At 46.4% G+C, this 23,181-nt stretch overlaps 1 protein-coding gene across 1 annotated transcript; it reads left to right on the forward strand.

The window, feature by feature from the left end:
• Positions 1 to 1,596: 1,596 nt before the first annotated feature.
• Positions 1,597 to 22,977, forward strand: LOC140218532 (uncharacterized). The gene is made up of 6 exons (XM_072288305.1): positions 1,597 to 2,109; positions 2,437 to 3,590; positions 5,094 to 5,408; positions 21,070 to 21,229; positions 21,846 to 21,962; positions 22,936 to 22,977. Exons 1-6 carry the CDS (start codon positions 1,597 to 1,599, stop codon positions 22,975 to 22,977), a joined length of 2,301 nt encoding a protein of 766 aa, XP_072144406.1.
• The last annotated feature ends 204 nt before the right edge of the window (positions 22,978 to 23,181 follow it).

Below are 23,181 nucleotides of genomic sequence, written 5' to 3' on the forward strand. Positions count from 1 at the left end.
AAGCGTCTTAATATATATACTTACCGGTATTAAAGGAAGGAGATAGTTGATTGATGACTTTATGGGGGAAAATAGTTGGCATCCGGTCCAGGTAACCATGGCGTCCACTTGCGTTGAAGTGAGCTCCGCATATCCGGTGGTGCTTAGAAGGCTGCCACAAAGAGAAGCGACCAGCACTTCCTTGGCGGTTGATTCTTCTCACCCACTCCTTTTTTTCTTTTTCGTTTGCAGGGAACGCGTGAAATGAAACGTTCTTGTCTTTCAGCGTGTTGTTGTCGCAACCAGGCACACAACAAGTCTGGCCGCCGCCTCGGCACTTCGACGACATCGCGCGCAGTAGTGGCTGAGGTCACTAAGTAACCCACAGACACGTAACAGTTAATATAACGCACCTGCAACCGCCCACCACCAAAAACTACAGGAAATCTCAAACCAAACGAAGCACGCGCACACACACACACCGCAGCTATGCGAACGCAGGACGAAGCCAAGACGGGCGGTTGGTCGGCGCTCGCTCACTTTTCCCATAATGCGTCTCGCGCCCGCTAGGTTTTCTCGCGGCGCTGCGATTTCCGAAATGGTCGATTGGGACCCGATGGCGATCGCACACAAAAGCATCCGTCGGTCGCAGCCGGCTAAGTAGTGGCAAAGCAACCGCCGTTTTCACAGGCATTCCCAGAAGCCGCACGCGGATGCCAAACATGAAACCGGCTGCGCAGTGTCGCGTCACCCGATTTCGGTGGCAGAGATGGTCGACAGGACGTGTGGGAAGCGCATGGGTATTAGCGGTGGCGGAGACCTCATCCACCGCCTACCTTCCATCTTCACCCCCGCTTCCCCGAACGCTACCCTTCAGCTCGGACCGTCTACCCTCTTGTTCCGAGCAAGGGTGCAGATCTAGTGCCCCTTCTAGGGCGCAGCCACTAATTAAATTTACTTCCACGCGTGGGTGTTTCCCGCGTCTTCTCTTCGCGGAACCCACCTGCGTCCTTCGTTTCCGGTTATTGGCGGATACAGCAGCGTGTTTAATCGTCCTGGGCTTTGCTGTAATCGCCTAAACTGAGCGACAAAACAGGACGGCCAACTCCCTAACAGAAAATTGACTAATACTTTGTGGTGGGAACGAAATATCTTTGAGAACAGTACAGTTCTGGAGATTTCATGATTATTCGGATGATTTTTTTCCCCTCAGCAATAATGCTAACTCAATCGGTGCTCGAACGCCGCACCAAAAATTGTGATGTACCGCATGTTCTGTATAGCTGGCACCACATAGCTCTCTTACATCGCTGCAAGCGCACCGCGAAGTTATATCAGGACAAAGGATATGAAGTGCTGTGCCACACGTGTCAAACATGATTCGTTCTTTTTATGTTACGTCATAGGCAAGCAGCCTATATATCTAGATCACTGTCGCTGAAATAAAACTGTGCGGTACGTGCTCTTGGATCGTCTCCGTCACTCTGTCACCCGCTACAACAGTGGCGACGAGGGTGACCATCCCGCGGAGCCCCCGCCACGAACAGCGGCGTCTCGGTAGCGCTGGGAGTCCTGCTGGGTACTGAAAGTAATCGAGTCTACGGAGCATCGGCGGTCATGGCCCTGGCTACGAACCTCGGTACCCCACGTTTCGACGAAAATCAAGATAAGTGGGATATTTACTTGACTCGACTGGAGGCATTTTTTGAAGCAAATGATATTAAGACAGATGATAAGAAAAGGGCGCTCTTGGTTTCGATGCTATCAACGAAGACGGTAGGCGTTCTTGCTGGACAGTGCGCCCCCCAGAAAGTAAACGCCCTGAGTTACAAGGACGCACTTACCATCCTAAATAACCACTATGCGCCGAAGACTAATGAGGTTGCCGCAAGTTACAAGTTCTTTACAAGGGATCAGGCTGCAAGCGAATCTGTCCGGGACTATGTTGTTGAGCTACGCAAGCTTGCGGATAATTGTCACTTCGGCGCCAGTTTGGATCGTTTGTTACGGGACCGCATTGTGTGTGGCATCCGAAATCGGGCGGTGCAGCAGACGCTGCTTGATAAATCTGAGCTCACACTTGCCCAAGCTGAAACGATTGCCATATCGGCAGAGACAGCCGCACTGGAAGTAAGCGCCATGACTAGACTTGATAATGAGGCAGCGCTGTGCACTGTAGCGAGTAAATCGCGCCGATATCAGACTTTCACCAAAGATAAGCAAAGCCATACTGAGTGCGCACGCTGCGGAAACTACGATCACGAAGCAAGCGACTGTCTGCACAAAAAGGAGCAGTGTTTTCGCTGTCGGAAGACTGGTCATTTCGCAAGAAAATGCCGCTCCCAGTCGGGGCTCCGGGCTGGTCGTAGGCGCGATGGCGTCGCTAACGCAGTTCATTATGAGAGCGCTTTATCCGAAACGGAGGAAGGCGATATTTCATCAGTCTTCACATTGCAGGAATCACGGGAAAAGAAATCTATGCTCCAGGCGTTCCGCAGAGTTATCCGCTGGGGTGGCGTGCCCATGAACATGATTACTGACACGGGATCGCCGTTTTCTATCATTCCGCAGGAGGTGTATCTAAAGCACCGTCTGAGTTGGCCACGCTTATCGAAATGCAAACGCACGCTCAACTGTTACTTGGGCAAGCTACCCATTGTCGGTGAACTGCACCTTGAAGCCAATTTTGCGGGGAAGACTGTACCTGCCACACTGATAGTTACAGGCTGCTCGGGTCCCAGCCTTTGCGGAAGGGATTTAATCCAAGCGTTCTCGCTTTTGCCGTCGGGGTTTCTCGCTGCGGTTCAATCGACGTCAGCAGATCCCGACAGCCTCAGGACCGAGTTTCCTGCCCTTTTTGAGCCAGGACTTGGAAACATTCAGGGGCCACCTGTGAAATTCCACATTCGAGAAGGCGCCCAACCGAAGTTCCACAAGGCGCGGTCAATTCCTTATGCTCTTCGTGAAAAAGTGGAAACTGAGCTGGACCGTTTAGTAGATCAAGGCATATTATCGCCCATAGCACATTCTGAGTGGGCGGCGCCAATCGTACCAGTACTGAAGAAAGACGGTTCCCTTCGCATCTGCGGCGATTTCAAAATCACAATCAATGCTGCGTGCATAACTGAGCAGTACCCTTTACCAAACATTGAAGACATTTTCGCGTCGCTACGTGGGGGATCATTTTTCTCAACACTGGACCTTAAAGATGCATATAACCAACTCCCATTGGATGAGGAGGCGAGGAAGTTGGCCGTGATAAACACTCACAAGGGGTTGTTCTGCTATAACCGTCTTCCGTTTGGAGTTGCCTCGGCTCCCGCGATTTTTCAGCGGCGCATGGAAACGGTCCTGGCCGGTCTTCCAGCCGTGCAGGTGTATTTGGACGATGTATTGATAGCGGAACGTCAAGGCGATAATGGCTCAGTGCTTCGGGACGTTTTGCGCAGGCTTCAAGAAAATGGTATCAAGCTGAAGGCCGAAAAATGCCATTTTCGCAAAGACTCAATCGTCTACCTGGGCCATCGCATTGACAAAGACGGCTTGCATCCGCTTGAAAAGAACCTAGCAGCAATACGCGACTCGCCATGGCCTACGAATGTGAGCGAACTGCGCTCTTTCTTGGGTCTGTTGACTTATTATCACCGGTTCTTGCCATACCTGTCAACGATGCTGGCACCGTTGTATCTTTTGCTTGAAAAAGAGCATAAATGGCACTGGGGAACGGCGCAGGAAAATTCATATCTCAAGGCTAAACATACACTTCTGAGTTCGCCTGTTCTGACGTATTTCGATCCCAACCAACCAGTGCGTTTGGAATGCGATGCGTCACCTTCGGGTTTAGGTGCCGTAATCTCGCACCGAATTGGACAATTGGATAAGCCCATTGCTTTCCGTTCACGCACGTTAACACACGCCGAAAAGAATTATTCTCAGCTCGAGAAGGAAGCGCTCGCACTGGTGTTCGGAGTAACAAAGTTTCGAGACTACCTGCTGGGCCGTGAGTTTATATTCGTCATGGACCACGAACCACTGGTGGGACTTCTGCGAGAAGATCGACCTGTGCCCCCAATGGCGTCGGCACGTATTCAGAGATGGGCTCTGTTTCTAAGCCAATATAGCTACCGCATAGAGTACAAGGCCGGCAAGGAAAACGCCAACGCGGACGCACTCAGCCGCTTGCCCGTGCCGATAACAGACGTTTGTCGATCGGGCACCTTACCAGAATATGTACTGTCTACAGAGACCCTTGACAGCTCGTTCGTGCCAGCGGATGCCATATGGGCGCTGACGAACGGAGATGAAAACCTTAGCGTTGTGCAGCACTTTGTACTGAATAGATGGCCTAAACGCTTGTCACCGCGTCACAATCACCTTAAACCTTATTTTTGCAGAAGACTGGAGCTGTCAAGCGTAGAAGGCCTGCTCTACTGGGGTCATCGCATCGTCGTACCCCGCAAAGCGCGAGTCTCCATGCTCGCTGAGCTACATCGGTCACACCAGGGTGCATCTGCGATGAAAAGACTGGCTCGGACGTTCGTGCATCTCATGTGTACAAGCTCAGCCAATGCCCCATCGACAGGTTCCTATCTGTTGGCCAGAAACGGGAACCAAATGGTCAAGGCTTCACATTGATTACGCCGGACCGATAGAGGGACGCATGCTGTTGATAGTCGTCGACTCGCATACTAAATGGTTGAGGCACTTCCCGTCAAGTCGGCGACCACAAAAGTCACTATTGCGCGGCTTCGAGCATTGTTTGCGCGTTTTGGCTTGCCGCAAACAGTTGTATCAGATAACGGTCCTCAGTTTGCAAGTCAGCAGTTTTCCCAGTTCATGACTGTCAACAACATAACTCATCTACGTAGTGCGCCGTACCACCCACAATCTAATGGTCTCGCAGAGCGTGCGGTCCGCACAATAAAGGATGGCCTTCTTAAGCACTCGATGGTAAACGATCTCGAAACAAAACTAGCGCGAGTGCTCCTAGGGTATCGACGTACCCCACTGCCATGCGGCAAGTCTCCTTCAGAGATGCTGCTGAACTACCGAATTCGTTCGCGCTTGGATACTTGCGTTCCTTCTCTACCTCAAAGTTACTCGCAGCCTCCCAGATTTCAGTCCGGCGACCAGGTGTGGGTGCGCAACTTTGGCCAAGGGGAGCGTTGGCGTCCAGGCATCGTCAAGAGCATAGAGGGTTCACGCCTTGTAACGGTCGACACTCCAGATGGCCTAGCCAGACGTCACTTCGACCAAATTTTCCGTCGCGTGCCTGTGTCACCCGTGACCCCAAAAGCGGAGGCGTCCGACTCGCTTCAACCCAGCTCGGACAACAAGCATCGGCCCACGTCAACGCCAGAAGCCCGGTGCAGCCTGGCCACTCCAGGAGCAAGTGGCGCTGCGCCTGTTCCTTCGACAACACCTCCAACGTCCGTCCCAGCCAAACAGGCTCTCTCTCCCCCAAGTCCGCCGGTCTTACGGAGGTCTACCCGACAACGAAGACCCGTGCAAAGACTGCAGTTTTAAAGAAAGGGAGAATTGATATGAAGTGCTGTGCCACACGTGTCAAACATGATTCGTTCTTTTTATGTTACGTCATAGGCAAGCAGCCTATATATCTAGATCACTGTCGCTGAAATAAAACTGTGCGGTACGTGCTCTTGGATCGTCTCCGTCACTCTGTCACCCGCTACAACAACTTTGTGGTGGGAACGAAATATCTTTGAGAACAGCACAGTTCGGGAGATTTCATGATTATTCGGATGATTTTTTTCCGCTCAGCAATAATGCTAACTCAATCGGTGCTCGAACGCCGCACCAAAAATTGTGATGTACTGCATGTCCTGTATAGCTGGCACCACATAGCTCTCTTACATCGCTGCAAGCGCACCGCGAAGTTATATCCGGACAAAACACGTTCGATACCACAATCCTAGTGCTGTACAACCAATTCTCACAACAGAAGAATAGTACTAGGAAAAAAACGAGCATGGAGGCACGCGGAAGACACCCAGAAGAGTTATACCAACTTTCGCGCTCTTGTTCAATGCGTCGCTATGAACGAACAAGGGGAATTCGAAACATTTACTGAGCTTTGATGTAGCTGAGCCAGAGGCGATCTTGTTGCCTTCTTCGAGGCAACACGAAGCTTATAAATGGCGAGCAACACGGATGAGTATTCCAAAGTCCCAGTGAAGCACACAAACAGTGCAGAAAACGGATGAAGCTATCAAGCGAACCGCCCGCACAAACTCCCATAATGCGCCATTCAAAAGCGTTCACAGTGCAAGCGCGGATTCACACAAGTACACGCTTACATCAACAAGAATACTAATAGTGATTGTAAATTTTGTATTATAATCTCACTGCTTAAGAATTGCTGCAATTTGGAAGGCATGAAAGCTTTCTGCTTGGTATCATTGAAGAACTACTTTCTGTATAGCAAAATCAAGAAATTTGCTGACAGCTGGAATGGCAGACTGTGGTATAAAATTTGACAAACAGGGATAAGGTGCCTCAGAAATGATGGCCAACATTTCGATAGGAGGACCTATTTTCGTCAAAGGCGGCCTCGTCATCCTTGGCATGTTAGTTTTAACGGGTTACTGTGGTGACGTCACGTGCGGTTCTTGTCGGAGGCGGTTGGTTATGGATGGAGAGACTTCAGAGATAATGAGCGCTGTCGCTTGACGTCTGTGAGTGTGGTTCCCAAGACTAGGGCACAAGAGCGGGAGAGTGTATACCTTAAATCGGTCAGTAAAAAATTTAACCAATCCAAGGTATCTAAGCGACTTAGGTAAATTGAGTTTTGTAACTGTGTGGTGAACGTTGAGCCTTTTATGAATTTGTTGTCCAATCTTACCATTCACATTCTAGACAGTAGACTACGTTGCCTGTTGTGCAGGTGAAACTTGAAGTTACCTTGTTTGAGTTATTTTACGCTGTACTTTTTACTGTAGTAGTAGATTGAATAAGCTGGCATGTAGAGCACCTGGGGAGACCACAGGAACCGGGTCTTAACTTCGTCTTTGTCCTTAGGTTGACATGGAGAAGAATATCCTTAATTCTTAAGAATATCCTTAAGAATATCCTTAAACCATTCCCTTTGATTACCCTTGCCTCATTCCTTTTTTCCTCTTTCTGAGGTGCGCTACAAGCCTAAAACACTCATGACACCAACTCGCCCAAACTGCCACGCTTTTGACCAGCAATTAGGGTGCTTATCGAGACGTGGGTGCAACGGTATATATTCAATCGAATAGCTTAAAACCACGCAAAATGTTGTCTTGAACAGGGTTACATTTACAGCCCCTGCTCTTCCCGCCAGTCACACATAATTCCAGTACGCGTGTAATCAGTTATTTTCTTCGGTTCGTTAAGAAAATGCTGTCGAAGCTGAAAAAAAGCTCCAGTTGCGATTCATTGGTTTGGGTCGCTTCCGTCATAACAAAGAGTGCGATATATGAAGAACTTGTTAATGCACATTGCTAGCTGGAATGCAATTAGGGTGCTTATCGAGACGTGGATGCAACGGTATATATTCAATTGAATGGCTTAAAACCACACAAAATGGGGTCTTGAACAGGGTTACATTTACAACCCCTGCTCTTCCCACCAGTCATGCATTATTCCAGTATGCTTGTAATCTAGTATTCTCTACTGTTCGTTAAGAAACTGCTGTCGAAGCTCAAAAAAGGCTTCAGTTGCGATTCATTGAATTGGGTCGCGTCCGTCATTACAAACAGTGCGGTATTTAAAGAGCATGATTATTCACATTGCTAGCTGGAATACATTTACGCTACACTCTTAAAAAAAAGAGAGTCAAAAGACGGTCACGGCTACCTCGACTCTGTTTTTCCGGTCGCTGACTACCTTCTTTTCCAAGGGTAGTCACAAAACGAAGTCGGGAATGACGCATGAAATGGATGACTCCCATGCTGCTTGAAGGGAGTCAGTGAGAGGTACATATGATGTTATAGGTTGCAGTGAATTAATGTGGATTCGTTGGTTCACTCAATCAAATAACTGATTGACTATACCAAAGAAGACAGCATGATATGTAACTACCCGAGTTCAACTCTATAGCCGCAAGAAGTAAAATGCCTTTCATGCAGTGTTGTATTACTGCATAATCAGGATAGCAAGAAAGACTAATCGTTTTTTTTTTTCTATTTTTCAGTAAGAAATAATTGAAACAGGATGGTACAACGCCAAACTCCAATAGTAATAACACTGGTTGGTATATTTATGCAACTCACTGTACATTAATATGTATTTTGTATATAAAGATACATTAAGAGGGGGGGTAGTGCATGAATATTGATTGACCATGCACAGAATCGAAAAAGCAAGAAAAAATTACAACACGAATATACACATAATGTCAACAGAACACAAACTGTGAAGTACACCACTCAGAGTTCATAACATAAAGCTAAGCATATATTACTATTTTTAAATTAAACAACACTAATTCACATCTGGGTACCACTTTCCCTGCTAGATAAAGATCGAGGAACTCTGGTAATACCTCATCTTCCGGCTGCGCCGCACAGACTCCATTGCACAGACTCCATTGGGGCTCGTCCCGACCGGCTGCGTCTGCGTAGACTGCTCCCTGGACAAACTATAAGAACCGCTGCAAGGCACCAGTCTTCATTTGGCAGTGGCAGTTTCGGCGGTCTGAACAGCGTCTAATTCTCCTGCAATCTGTTCCCAGGCTGATTTCTGCGTGCTTCCGTGGCTATCTTCACGTGCGGTCATATCAACTGCGCAACGCCACCTAGTGGGGCTCGTCCCGACCGGCTGCGTCTGCGTAGACTGCTCCCTGGACAAACTATAAGAACCGCTGCAAGGCACCAGTCTTCATTTGGCAGTGGCAGTTGCGGCGGTCTGAACAACGTCTAATTCTCCTGCAATCTGTTCCCAGGCTGATTTCTGCGTGCTTCCGTGGCTATCTTCACGTGCGGTCATATCAACTGCGCAACGCCACCTAGTGGGGCTCGTCCCGACCGGCTGCGTCTGCGTAGACTGCTCCCTGGACAAACTATAAGAACCGCTGCAAGGCACCAGTCTTCATTTGGCAGTGGCAGTTGCGGCGGTCTGAACAACGTCTAATTCTCCTGCAATCTGTTCCCAGGCTGATTTCTGCGTGCTTCCGTGGCTATCTTCACGTGCGGCCATATCAACTGCGCAACGCCACCTAGTGGGGCTCGTCCCGACCGGCTGCGTCTGCGTAGACTGCTCCCTGGACAAACTATAAGAACCGCTGCAAGGCACCAGTCTTCATTTGGCAGTGGCAGTTGCGGCGGTCTGAACAACGTCTAATTCTCCTGCAATCTGTTCCCAGGCTGATTTCTGCGTGCTTCCGTGGCTATCTTCACGTGCGGCCATATCAACTGCGCAACGCCACCTAGTGGGGCTCGTCCCGACCGGCTGCGTCTGCGTAGACTGCTCCCTGGACAAACTATAAGAACCGCTGCAAGGCACCAGTCTTCATTTGGCAGTGGCAGTTGCGGCGGTCTGAACAGCGTCTAATTCTCCTGCAATCTGTTCCCAGGCTGATTTCTGCGTGCTTCCGTGGCTATCTTCACGTGCGGCCATATCAACTGCGCAACGCCACCTAGTGGGGCTCGTCCCGACCGGCTGCGTCTGCGTAGACTGCTCCCTGGACAAACTATAAGAACCGCTGCAAGGCACCAGTCTTCATTTGGCAGTGGCAGTTGCGGCGGTCTGAACAGCGTCTAATTCTCCTGCAATCTGTTCCCAGGCTGATTTCTGCGTGCTTCCGTGGCTATCTTCACGTGCGGCCATATCAACTGCGCAACGCCACCTAGTGGGGCTCGTCCCGACCGGCTGCGTCTGCGTAGACTGCTCCCTGGACAAACTATAAGAACCGCTGCAAGGCACCAGTCTTCATTTGGCAGTGGCAGTTGCGGCGGTCTGAACAACGTCTAATTCTCCTGCAATCTGTTCCCAGGCTGATTTCTGCGTGCTTCCGTGGCTATCTTCACGTGCGGCCATATCAACTGCGCAACGCCACCTAGTGGGGCTCGTCCCGACCGGCTGCGTCTGCGTAGACTGCTCCCTGGACAAACTATAAGAACCGCTGCAAGGCACCAGTCTTCATTTGGCAGTGGCAGTTGCGGCGGTCTGAACAACGTCTAATTCTCCTGCAATCTGTTCCCAGGCTGATTTCTGCGTGCTTCCGTGGCTATCTTCACGTGCGGCCATATCAACTGCGCAACGCCACCTAGTGGGGCTCGTCCCGACCGGCTGCGTCTGCGTAGACTGCTCCCTGGACAAACTATAAGAACCGCTGCAAGGCACCAGTCTTCATTTGGCAGTGGCAGTTGCGGCGGTCTGAACAGCGTCTAATTCTCCTGCAATCTGTTCCCAGGCTGATTTCTGCGTGCTTCCGTGGCTATCTTCACGTGCGGCCATATCAACTGCGCAACGCCACCTAGTGGGGCTCGTCCCGACCGGCTGCGTCTGCGTAGACTGCTCCCTGGACAAACTATAAGAACCGCTGCAAGGCACCAGTCTTCATTTGGCAGTGGCAGTTGCGGCGGTCTGAACAGCGTCTAATTCTCCTGCAATCTGTTCCCAGGTTGGTTATACCATCTTTGTACAAGACTTTGTAACGTTTTATTCTAGCCGCAACTGCTGCACAGTTATACTTTCCTGTTGTTCAATTCTATTGTCTTGTGCTAAAGAATGCCGTCAAACGCGGAATTATCCAAAAGAATTGATATGCTTGAATCCTTGTTCAATGCAAAGATGGAAACCTTGGTAAGCGACCTAGCATCGAAAATCAAAGATCAACTCTCCGGCGAGGGCCTGAACCAGCACATTACCCTCAGTGCGAGTGTCGAACACCTAAGCGGCGTCTTCGATGAATTGATGACGAAACAGGGCGAACTGCTTGCAGCGAACAAAGCCCTGACAGCACGCAATAACGAGCTTGAAAAGAAAGTCGCGCATCTCGAACAGTATTCTCGAACGAATAATATTGAGATTAAGGGTGTCCCGTCCACCGATGGGGAGGATTGTGTCGCGATTCTCAAATTAATGGGCGACGTGATTGAATGTCCTGTTTCGCCCTCTGACCTAGACACCGTACATCGCGTGCCTACGAAGTCTGGCGAAAAAAACATAATTGCCCGCTTCTGCTGCCGTGACAAGAAAACCGAATTTCTGCGCAAAGCGAGAAAGGCTCGCCTACAAACTAACCAAATTGGTTTCTCAGGCTCCACTCCTGCCCCAGCTCCAGTCTTTGTAAATGACCATTTAACTCCCGACAACAAGAGGCTTTTCGCGAAGGCACTCGCGCTAAAGAAGGATAGCAACTGGCAGTTCCTGTGGACAGATAATTGTCTCATTAAAGCTCGTAAGACCAGTGACAGCAAAGTATTCCGCATTTCATCTGAGGCGGACCTGCGCATCTTCACCTAACCGTCTTTCATTCATCTTTTCCTTGCGCGTGCGCACCTTAATCTGACATGTCTTTGATATCCCCACAAAGATTTAAGTATCAACTTTCAAATAATAATCGTTCACTTATCCATTTTAACGCTCGAAGCCTTAGGAGGAATCATGATAAGATTAGTAACTTTATCAACAATCTTGATCACTCTTTCTCGTTTATTTGTGTTTCTGAGACCTGGCTTTCTGACAACGATTTCAATTTATACGGTTTTCCATCTTACAGTTCTGAGTACTGTCATCGTTCGGCTAATAATCATGGAGGTGCTGCTATTTTCATTGCTTCGGACGTCACTTACACGCGTAGGCACGATCTCTCAATAAATGTTAGTTCCTGTGAGGCTATTTGGATTGAGGCTGAACAACCTTTCTTTGCACATAATCGCAAAAATCTTATTCTTGGATCCATCTATCGCTCCCTGTCATCTTCTGTCACTGACTTCCTACTTGCTCTTGATGTCATACTTAACAAATTATCGTTCGAAAACAAGAATGTTTTAATCGTTGGCGACATTAACATCAACTTACTCGATACAAATACCAGCGCATATTCTGCCTACTCGGACTGCTTTTTCGGATATGGCTACGAGTCGCTTATTGACTGCCATACCAGATGTAGCCATAACGGAACGCAAACACTTCTTGATCATGCGTTATCTAACATAACACCGTCCCCCGTGTCGGGAGTAGTGCATACTGACATAACCGATCATTTTCCCATTTTCGTTACATTTAACAGTCTAGTGCCAACCCCTAACACCTCTTTCAGTACATCAGTATTTAACCAAGATACATTTATTGATACCATTAACAATACTAATTGGACTCAGGTCAATCTACTGGATGATCCCGCAGCAGCAGTTGACAAATTCTCTGCGTTGTTTTTACATGCCGTATCAATAGGCACCCGGACCGTTAGGTGTAAGAATAAATATAAGTATGCCTGCAACCCGTGGATGACGTCCGCATTACTGACCAGCTTAAGGAAAAAAGATAACCTATACAGGAAAATTAAGCGGCGACCTTTTAACTCTAAGCTGGCTCTGCGTTATAAAAAATATTGTTATGTTCTTAACACGCTACTTAAACACGCTAAAAGGCGCTACTATGATAATGAATTTAATAAACACAGGAATAATCCAAAAAAGCAATAGAAGCTTCTGAACGAATTCATGAATAAGTCCTCTACGCCTGAACAATGTTCTAAAATTAACCTGAATGGTATAACATACCGCGAGCCCACTCATGTTGCCAATGCCTTTAGCGACTATTTTGCTCTGACACAAATATATAACAACCCAGTAACTCAGCCAACTATGTCTAGGTTACCTCACTCATTTTTTCTTTCCCCTGTTACTGTTCCAGAGGTGTATTTAACAATCTGCAGCCTTAAAAACACAAGTCCAGGTTTAGATAACATTTGCGCACATCATTTAAAGTTAGTTGCTAATGTTATTTCTGAACCAATATGTATCATAACTAATCGCATTTTCGAATCCGGCACTTTTCCTCTATGTCTAAAGAAGGCTAAGCTTGTTCCCGTATTTAAGAAGGGTACCAAAGACCTAATTTCTAACTACAGACCAATATCTATTCTTTCGTCTTTAAGTAAAATTATTGAACATTTATTAGTTAAACGTTTAAATAACTACCTTGAAAAATTTAGTATAATTAATCCCTGTCAGTTCGGATTCCGTTCCGGAAGTTCTACTTGCTTAGCATTGCTCTCTTTAACCGATTTTATTAAGAAATCTATAGATTGTGGTAAATTCGTTGGCTCTGTCTTTTTGGATTTCACCAAAGCTTTTGACACGATTAACCACAGCATTTTGTTCACTAAACTTGAAGCATACGGTATTACTGGTCCCGCTTTAACTCTATTAAAAAGCTATTTGTTGGATAGGCAGTACGTGGTTTCTGTAGCGGGTGCCCTTTCTCAAACTAAAATAATTAACTTAGGTGTACCCCAAGGGTCCATTCTCGGTCCATTACTATTTATTATTTACATTAATGACTTACCCGACCTGTTACATTCATCTCACTGCGTTTTATACGCCGATGACACCACCATATCATTATCAGACACATCGTTAATTTCATTAACATCAAAGTTAAATGCTGCGCTAACTGACGTTATAGAATGGTGTCTCAGTAATTACCTAATTATTAATCCAGAGAAAACTAAATATATTATATTCAATAGTGGTCACAGGGTCCTAACTACTCCACTAGCGTTAACACTTGGTGCTCATCAAATTCCACCCGGTGACTTGGTTCTATTCCTCGGTGTTCTCCTGGACGCTAACCTCAAATTTGACTCCCACGTTAACAATATTAAGAAAAAAACGGCATTTGGCATTCGCGCTCTAATAAAAGCACGCGCCTTCTTTTCTCGCAAGGCTCTTTTATCACTTTACTTTGCTTTTATCCATAGTCATATTAACTATGGAATCGCTGCCTGGGGCAACACGTACAATTGCCACCTATCATCAGTTCAGCATTTACAAAATCAAGCCATTCGTATCATTACTAGCAGTCCTCGTCAGTCAAATGCATCCATTTTACTCCGTCAAAACCTTATTTTAACGACTGCGAACTTGTTTCAATATAATTTAACAATCTTATTTTTCAAGTTACTTAACAACCAATTGCTTTACGAATTCGTTAACCTAAATGATTTACATAACTACAATAGAACTAGGTTTGCCTTTAACAGAAATTTTTTACTGCCTCGTGTCCGTACCAACTATGGTAAACTAACATCATCTTTCGCTGGCATATCTTTATGGAATCACTTACCATCAAACATAAAATCACTCACATCATTCTATGCCTTCAAAAAATCCCTTAAAGAGTTCCTTTTGACGCAGTGACGCAATTATGGTTCCAAATGTTTTATTTATTATCACTATTTCTGTTATGTTTTGCTGTTCACATGCTTGCTGTTGCCTTTAGTCGTTTTGTTCATATTGCTTCTTTTTATGTATTCTCATGTTTTTTTTTGTGTCTGTTGAAATTTTGTATATGTATATTTATAGCACACTTATATTTTTACTTCATGTTCATCTCGGCCTGCCGATCATATTTCTCTCTATTTCGTTCTGTTCCTTCTTTAGATATTTTAAAAGTTCTGTTGTACGCCGATATTATTTTTATCTTTGTCAGTAGTACTGTACATTGTAACCATAATCACTTTTCTGTTGTTGCACTAGAGCTCTTCGTTTCTGTTAGTGTACATTCTATAAATTTTATTTCTGTCCTGCCACCTATGTAATTTTTTTTTCTTATAATTACCCACCGAGGGTCCCGGTTACAGTCATCGACTTTGGGACCCTCGTCTGTAAAACGAAAATGTAACCGTTTCTTTGTTTGTAATGAATAAACTTGATTTGATTTGATTTGATTTGATTTGATACCTTAAATGCTTATCGATGTCTCCTGAATTCAACAAGTCCCATCTTGTCTAACAAGAACAGAACCTCATCCTGAGCCGCAAAAATACCTGCAATCTGTGCACATTGTGGGTCGTCTGCCTTACCCGTCGTGGTTGCTCAGCGGCTATGGTGTTGGGCTTCTGAGAACGAGGTCGCGGGATCGAATCCCGGCCACGGCTGCCGCATTTCTATGGCGGCCAAATGCGAAAACACCCGTGTACTTAGATTTAGGTGCACATTAAAGAACCCCAGGTGTTCAAAATATCTGGAGTCCTCCACTACAAGTGCCTCATAATCGGAAAGTGGTTTTGATACGTAAAACCCCATAAGCCAATTTCGTCTCCCTTGGCCATTAAAAGCACATCTCCCACATGGTATGCCATTTGCCGCATAGTGACTGACTTTGACGTTTAACGCTAGAACGTTATCTAGTGAGGCGCGTCCAGCAGTGCTATTGGAGGAATTAGAGGGCAGTAAATGGGATATAATAGGGCTCAGTGAAGTTAGGAGGACAAAAGAAGCATATACAGTGCTAAACAGCGGGCACGTCCTGTGCTACCGGGGCTTAGCTGAGAGAAGAGAACTAGGCGTCGGATTCCTGATTAATAAGAATATAGCTGGTAACATACAGGAATTCTACAGCATTAACGAGAGGGTGGCAGGTCTTGTTGTGGGGAACCTAATAAGAGGTACAAAATGAAGATTGTACACGTGTACGCCCCTACATCCAGTCATGATGACCAGGAAGCCGAAAGCTTTTATGAAGACGTGAAAACAAAATACACTATACTAATGGGCGACATTAATGCCAAGGTAGGCAAGAAGCAGGCTGCAGACAAGGCAGTGGGGGAATATGACATAGGCAGTAGGAATAGCTGGGGAGAGTTATTAGTAGAGTTTGCGGAACAGAATAATATCAGAATAATGAATACCTTCTTCCGCAAGCGGGATAGCCGAAAGTGGACGTGGAGGAGCCCGAACGGCGAGACTAGAAATGAAATAGACTGCATACTCTGCTCTAACCCTGGCATCATACAAGATGTGGACGTGCTCGGCAAGGTGCGCTGCAGTGACCACAGGATGGTAAGAACTCGAATTAGCCTAGACCTGAGGAGGGAACGGAAGAAACTGGTACATAAGAAGCCGAATAATGAGTTAGCGGTAAGAGGGAAAATAGAGGAATTCCAGATCAAGCTACAGAACAGGTATTCGGCTTTAACTCAGGAAGAGGACCTTAGTGTTGAAGCAATGAACGACCATCTTGTGGGCATCATTAAGGAGTGTGCAATGGAAGACGGTAGTAACTCTATTAGGCAGGATACCAGCAAACTATCGCAGGAGACGAAAGATCTGGTCCAGAAACGCCAATATATGAAAGCCTCTAACCCTACAGCTAGAATAGAACTGGCAGAACTTTCGAAGTTAATCAACAAGCGTAAGACAGCTGACATAAGGAAGTATAATATGGATAGAATTGAACATGCTCTCAGGAACGGAGGAAGCCTAAAAACAGTGAAGAAGAAACTAGGAATTGGCAAGAATCAGATGTATGCGTTAAGAGACAAAGCCGGCAATATCATTACTAATATGGATGAGATAGGTCAAGTGCCTGAGGAGTTCTATAGAGATTTATACAGTACCAGTGGCACCCACGACGACAGTGGAAGAGAAAACAGTCTAGAGGTATTTGAAATCCCACAGGTAACGCCGGAAGAAGTAAAGAAAACTTTGGAAGATATGCAAAGGGGGAAGGCAGCTGTGGAGGATCAGGTAAGAGCAGATTTGTTGAACGATGGTGGGCAAATTGTTCTAGAGAAACTGGCCACCCTATATACGCAATGCCTCATAACGTCGAGCGTACCGGAATCTTGGAAAAACGCTAACATAATCCTAATCCATAAGAAAGGGGACGCCAAAGACTTGAAAAATTATAGACCGATCAGCTTACTGTCCGTTAGCTACAAACTATTTACTAAGGTAACCGCAAATAGAATCAGGAACACCTTAGACTTCTGTCAAACAAAGGACCAGGCAGGATTCCGTAAAGGCTACTCAACAATAGATCATATTCACACTATCAATCTAGTGATATAGAAATGTGCGGAATATAACCAACCCTTATATATAGCTTTCATTGATTACGAGAAAGCATTTGATTCCGTCGAAAGCTCAGCAGTCATGGAGGCATTACGGAATCATGGTGTAGACGAGCCGTATGTAAAAATACTGAAAGATATCTATTAGCCCCGAGAACGAACTACAGGGGCGCTGCGAGCGCCGCTCGCGTGACGTCAGGGCAAGGACTCGCGCCTGTTGTCTGCTACAGTTCGGGCGGTGTCCGGGCGCGTTCTGCGGTGTTTTCGTTTGCTCGCCCTCGTTCTCTCTGCTTGTGTACTTATGGCGGTCGTCTCAAATATATTTTTACGACGTCTTCATTCGCGAAAGTTTATTCAAAGAGCTTATTTCTTAGACGACAGTGCAGTTCTCGAAGGCAACGCTACAGTGCCAGCCGAAGGAGCGCAGACCAGCTCACTGCGGGTTTTTCAATCGACAACCGCAAACATATAGAAAATAAGAATCCAGGTATGTTACCATACCTGCCGCGGTGCAACGAGTATATCACAGACGCTGGCTATATATGACTTCTACAACAGTTACAATCCGCTAAAACTGGTTTGTTCACGACGAGTAGTTCATGGTGCAATATCAAATTTTCGCCTTTCTTCAGAAAAACGTTCGGCAGTAACACGAAGACTTCACTAATACTGCAGTTAGGTTCTACAAGCACAACTTGCTTCATTGACTGCTTCTTAAAATCAGACGCTTCTTCACGTGTTTATCTTAAGTGGCGGTAATTTGAAGTAAAGCTAATGAAGGCTTACGTCTATTTACAGAATACAAAATGGAATGTACCAATATATATTCCCTTTTCTGTGCTACACGTTCAACTCACTTGAGAAATTTACTGGTGCTTGTTCCTTGTGGAATATACATGACGAATTTGTTTGGCGAGCTGACGCAGGCTGCTCGGCCCAAATTTTTTAGAGAAATTTGCCTTTTGGGCCGTATGGCTGCAGGCAGAAAGAAGTCGAAGCGTCAATCATTAGTAGTATGGGACATATTGAAGATATAATTGCCCTGTGAAGGGTCAAAACTCAAGTGAATATATATGTAAGTCTGGTGGTGTTTTCTTTATGAATGTTTGCGATTGGATTGGAGCAAAATTTATTTTGCCTGCAGTTGGGCGAGGTCCTCTATTATGTACCGACCAAGCGAATAGTTCTCCGTTTGCATAATTAAACAACGCTGGATAGGGACATGGTGACACAGAAAGTGCTTGAATTTTCCTTTTCTAGGCAATCTAAGCTGCGCTGTAGTAGCTCGAGAATATTTTAGCCATTCCAATTGGAGCTGTAAAAAAAATGCTTTATGGTTTCAATTCGAAATAGTAGTGAGCTGATGGGTTTCACGAACAAAGCATGCCTCGCCTTACTCACAGTCGCTTGCTGCCGTTTCGTGCTACCGTTGCGTGATGGGTGTGCCATATTGTCGATAAAGGCTACTGAGCGCCACTATGAAACATTTCATCGCTTGCAATTGATTGGCTCCCGATCTTAAGAACGAAAAGTTTCTCTCAGGTGATAGCTATTATGGTATTTGTGAATTAACTATGTAAATACTCTACGTGACACGCCGTCATGTTAGCAGCCATGAGCGTTTCGTTTTTTGGAGGCCTGTTTCTGGGAAGGGTGAAACTAGCAGCAAACTTTTTCATAAAAAATGGGCGCCTAACTCTTTCTTTTACGCATTAATAAATGGTCATATTTGGCTAGAACAACTCACCAGAGTAATAAGAATCATGATGACAGCTTCGCTGGGCAATGTTTTTCTAACACGGATAACAGCCTGACGTCAATTACCAAGAAGTTTCTTTCATGTAAAATGCAATGTCTCTCATAGCTAAATACTAACGGTATATTAAGTGTTTAGCCAAGCATCGTACACAACTTCGCGTATTGAATTTCCAGACATTCTTATTACGCAAAATTTACGGACAGAGATGGCGCATATATGCATTGTAAAACCAGTAGCCCCGTTCAACGCTACATAGCTTGTGATATCCAAGCCCGAAATGTTATTGATTCACGTTCTTTAGGAGAAGTAACTGTGGTTCAGGCATGGCAGCAGAAAGAAGCCGACATACCCTTCAATAAGTGCGGCTCCAGCCACCCATACCCGAAGCATACACGAAGGGAACGAGCGCGCGCGGCCGCCGAGCGAGACGGAGTGAGCGGCGTCCTGGCCGTGACGTCACACGTGAGAGGGCGTCACTCCTAATTCTCGCCGCTAATAGCGGCTCCACAGCCACCGTAGTCCTCCATAAAGAAAGCAACAAAATCCCAATAAAGAAAGGCGTCAGGCAGGGAGATGCGATCTCTCCAATGCTATTCACAGCGTGTTTACAGGAGGCATTCAGAGATCTGGATTGGGAATAAATGGGGATAAAAGTTAATGGGGAATACCTTAGTAACTTGCGATTCGCTAATGACATTGCCTTGCTTAGTAACTCAGGGGACCAACTGCAATGCATGCTCACTGACCTGGAGAGGCAAAGCAGAAGAGTGGGTCTAAAAATTAATCTGCAGAAAACTAAAGTAATGTTTAACAGTCTCGGAAGAGAACAGCAATTTACAATAGGCAGCGAGGCACTGGAAGTCGTAAGGGAATACATATACTTAGTGCAGGTAGTGACCGCGGATCCGGATCATGAGACTCAAATAATCAGAAGAATAAGAATGGGCTGGGGCGCCTTTGGCATGAATTCTCACATCATGAACAGCAGGTTGCCATTAGCCCTCAAGAGAAAAGTGTATAATAGCTTTGTCTTACCAGTACTCACCTACGGGACAGAAACCTGGAGGCTTACGAAAAGGGTGATACTTAAATTGAGGATGACGCAACGAGCTATGGAAAGAAGAATGATAGGTGTAACGTTAAGGGATAAGAAAAGAGCAGATTGGGTGAGGGAACAAACGCGAGTTAATGACATGTTAGTTGAAATCAAGAAAAAGAAATGGGCATGGGCAGGACATGTAATGAGGAGGGAAGATAAACGATGGTCATTAAGGGTTACGGACTGGTTTCCAAGGGAAGGGAAGCGTAGCAGGGGGCGCCAGAAAGTTAGGTGGGCGGATGAGATTAAGAGGTTTGCAGGGAAGGCATGGCCACAAGTAGTACATGACCGGGGTTGTTGGAGAAATATGGGAGAGGCCTTTGCCCTGCAGTGGGCGTAAAGAGGCTGCTGCTGCTGATGATGATGATGATGACTGACTTTGCCTGCCATACGTTACCTGCAGGCAGGCGCTCCTCAATGCACGCATGTAAAACAGATCTTCGCACAGGTTTCAGGCCTGTCATGGTGTGGCGTTGCTTGAAGACAATCTCACGGAATTCATAGCTTTGCGAAAGTTGGTGAAGCTCTGCAAGTGTTTTACATGTTTTTTATTTTTGATGCCTTGAACCTCATACGCCAGATTTGTTTGAGTGGTCCGAAAAGAGAGATCATGGGGGGGCAGTGCACAAGCTAATGTAATTTAGGGATAATGCGGGCTTCTGCGCAGCGGATAACGAATGAACGGAGAAATTCTTGAATTTTCACCTCCATATAAACAAGAGACTCTGAGGGAAGCTCATCCGACGAAAGCATGCCCACAACTTCTCGGAATAGGAGGTAAATCTCCCAGCCTTCGTTTCCCTCTGAAATTTTAGAAGCAAGAATCTGAGGTAACAGTCCGAAAAGGCACCACTTCCGTGAAGCAGTGTCCTTTAATGGGGCATTGCCTCGTACAAAGGCTTCTGCGGGCCGTGGTGGTCTGTCAACGCTTTAGATTTAAAATCTAAAAACTTTGTCGTCTGTACAATCATTGCGGCCACGATGGAATGTGCAAACTTCGTGCACTGTTCTGCAAACCCCTGTGCAAAAAACGTGCAATCCGCTGCTCTGTTCTTGCTCAAATTTTGTAGAGCGATCGCATTTTGGCGTCGACTGTACACTTGGCACAGTTAAGTGCCTTGTGTGTAAGAAAAAAAAAACGCAAATTTGCCTGCGCCCATGAGGCTCCAAACAGCTGCCGTAACGGCGCAAGCATAAACCTGTGTCGCCTCCCGTCAGCTTTAAAAAGCAGCGTCTCACGGAGGACGGTCGCCGGTTCCAGGAGCAGCAACACGCGGCAGCGCTCCCTGATATGCTGCTTTCTGCAGCTGACGACAGGCGGCGATACAAGTTTATGCTTGCAGCATCGCGGCAGCAGCTCGCATTGTCATGTGCGCCGGTAAGTTTGCATTAAAAAAATATCAGGCAATTAACTGTGCTAAGTGTTATACTAAACGAAGTAGACACCAAAATGTGGTCGTTCTGCCAAATTTGAGCAAGGATAGTGCAGCGGTGAGCGAAAAATGTTTTGCGAATGCGGGCAGCGAAATATTCAGGACCCAGCACATGACTTACGGCTTTCGTATTTACTTCGACTTTGGATTCGCAACTATGAGAAGCGCGGCTATGGCTCTGACGGCACCTTGCAATCTACGGCGGTTAACGAGTATCTAAACGTGAGTGGCATTCCTCTGTTGCTTTCGTTGCGCCTGTGAAATCTGACAGCAGTGGCAGCATGTCGTCCGATCCGCCTTCAATTGAACGCTCGCCGACTGATGCGGAAGGAGCGGTTTGTCTCTTGCTTGCGTTGCGCCTGTGAAGCTTGAAAGCGGTGGCAGTATGGCGTCCAATCCTCCTTCAACTGAACGCTCGCCAACTGGTGCAGAAGGAGCGGTTTGGCTCTTGCTTGCGTTGTGCCTGTGAAACCCGACAACGGTGGCAGCATGTCGTCCGATCCGGCTTCAACTGAACGCTCGCCGACTGGTGCGGAAGAAGCGGCTTGCCTTGTTTCGCAGGGGCCATCAAAGAAAATCGTGAAGCTCACAGGCGCCCGGAAACTCGCCGACCTCCACGAAAGCCTGCGTACGGGAGGGTTCGTGTACCTGATGACAGGCAACGATCTTCTAACACAGGTGAGCGTAAATGCACTGCGCGTTATGGAGCGCAAAGAGGATTTGGTCATTGTTTGGTTCATATGGGAAAAGTAGCAACAGTATGCGTAGGGGAAATGTCCTGCACGATTAATAACTGTTCGGTTGCCGCGCGTTGAACTGAGAGATCGAGTGTTTCGAAATTGCTCTGTGTCACTTCACTGTGCTGCCAACTACTAATATTTTTGTTTCGTCGCAGCCAATGCACTTGACCCTAAATTGAGAAGTGTAGCGCATACTTGCCCGTACGAACACAACGTTGCTCAACTATAATTATTGCCGTGTCGAGAAGCCGCAAGGAAACTAGCCTTTTCAGGACTTCCATCTTCTGAGAACTTGTGCAGTTGGTTTACTACTGATATTGAGGTCAGGTGTGCAATCGATTCCCTATCTGGTAGGAGAGGGAGTAGTAACAACTTCAGTCAATGTAATGGTGCTTTAGTTAGCATCATTGGTTGCAGTATGCCATATTCTGAACATTTCTGCAGCGTGTAACTAATAAAAAAGGCAAGGCGAGAAAAACGCACCTGTTGCTTGCCTGTCCAATCTTTGTCGTCATTTGTGCGCTGCAACATTCACGCAGCAATGAAGTTAAATTGAACCAACTGAGGAAAAAAAATTGCTGGCATTTTCAGCAAAAGGACTATGAAAACCTTGGGCAATCAGCAATATGGTTCTATCTTTGTGTGAAATCATCTGTTCTTATACACTGATGGTTGCTGACATTGCATAAATAAGCTTAGCCTTGTTAGCTTAATGCGTCCTGTACTTAGCTCACATATGGGCAGCAGGATTAGTGCTGTGCTGTGCTGTGATGGCTCTAAATAACAAACCTGTTTGGGACAGTACAGCAACCGTAAAAAAAGGCTGTTTAATTAATCAATGCCTGTTCAGTGTCCTCAGCTTCACCTCTAATGTGCAAAACTATTGATAAACCATCTGGGTGTGGTTTCAGATCTTCCAACGACCGGTTCCAGTGCTACGTCGACATGGGTGAAAGCACGACAGTGTGTGATGGAGCATTGATTAACTTTGTTGTCTGCCCAAGCCACTCCGAAGCATCAGAGGCACAAAAAAGCCGTATGCACCCGATCTTATTTAATCTGTACTCATGAATTAACTCTGTATAACATTAAAACCTCTCGTATGCTGGAAAGCTATAATACCGGTATTTGAGCAGTACCTTAAGGAGCCCCTCACC

Source organism: Dermacentor andersoni, chromosome 5 (assembly GCF_023375885.2).
Source record: "Dermacentor andersoni chromosome 5, qqDerAnde1_hic_scaffold, whole genome shotgun sequence".
NCBI classification, from domain to species: domain Eukaryota; kingdom Metazoa; phylum Arthropoda; class Arachnida; order Ixodida; family Ixodidae; genus Dermacentor; species Dermacentor andersoni.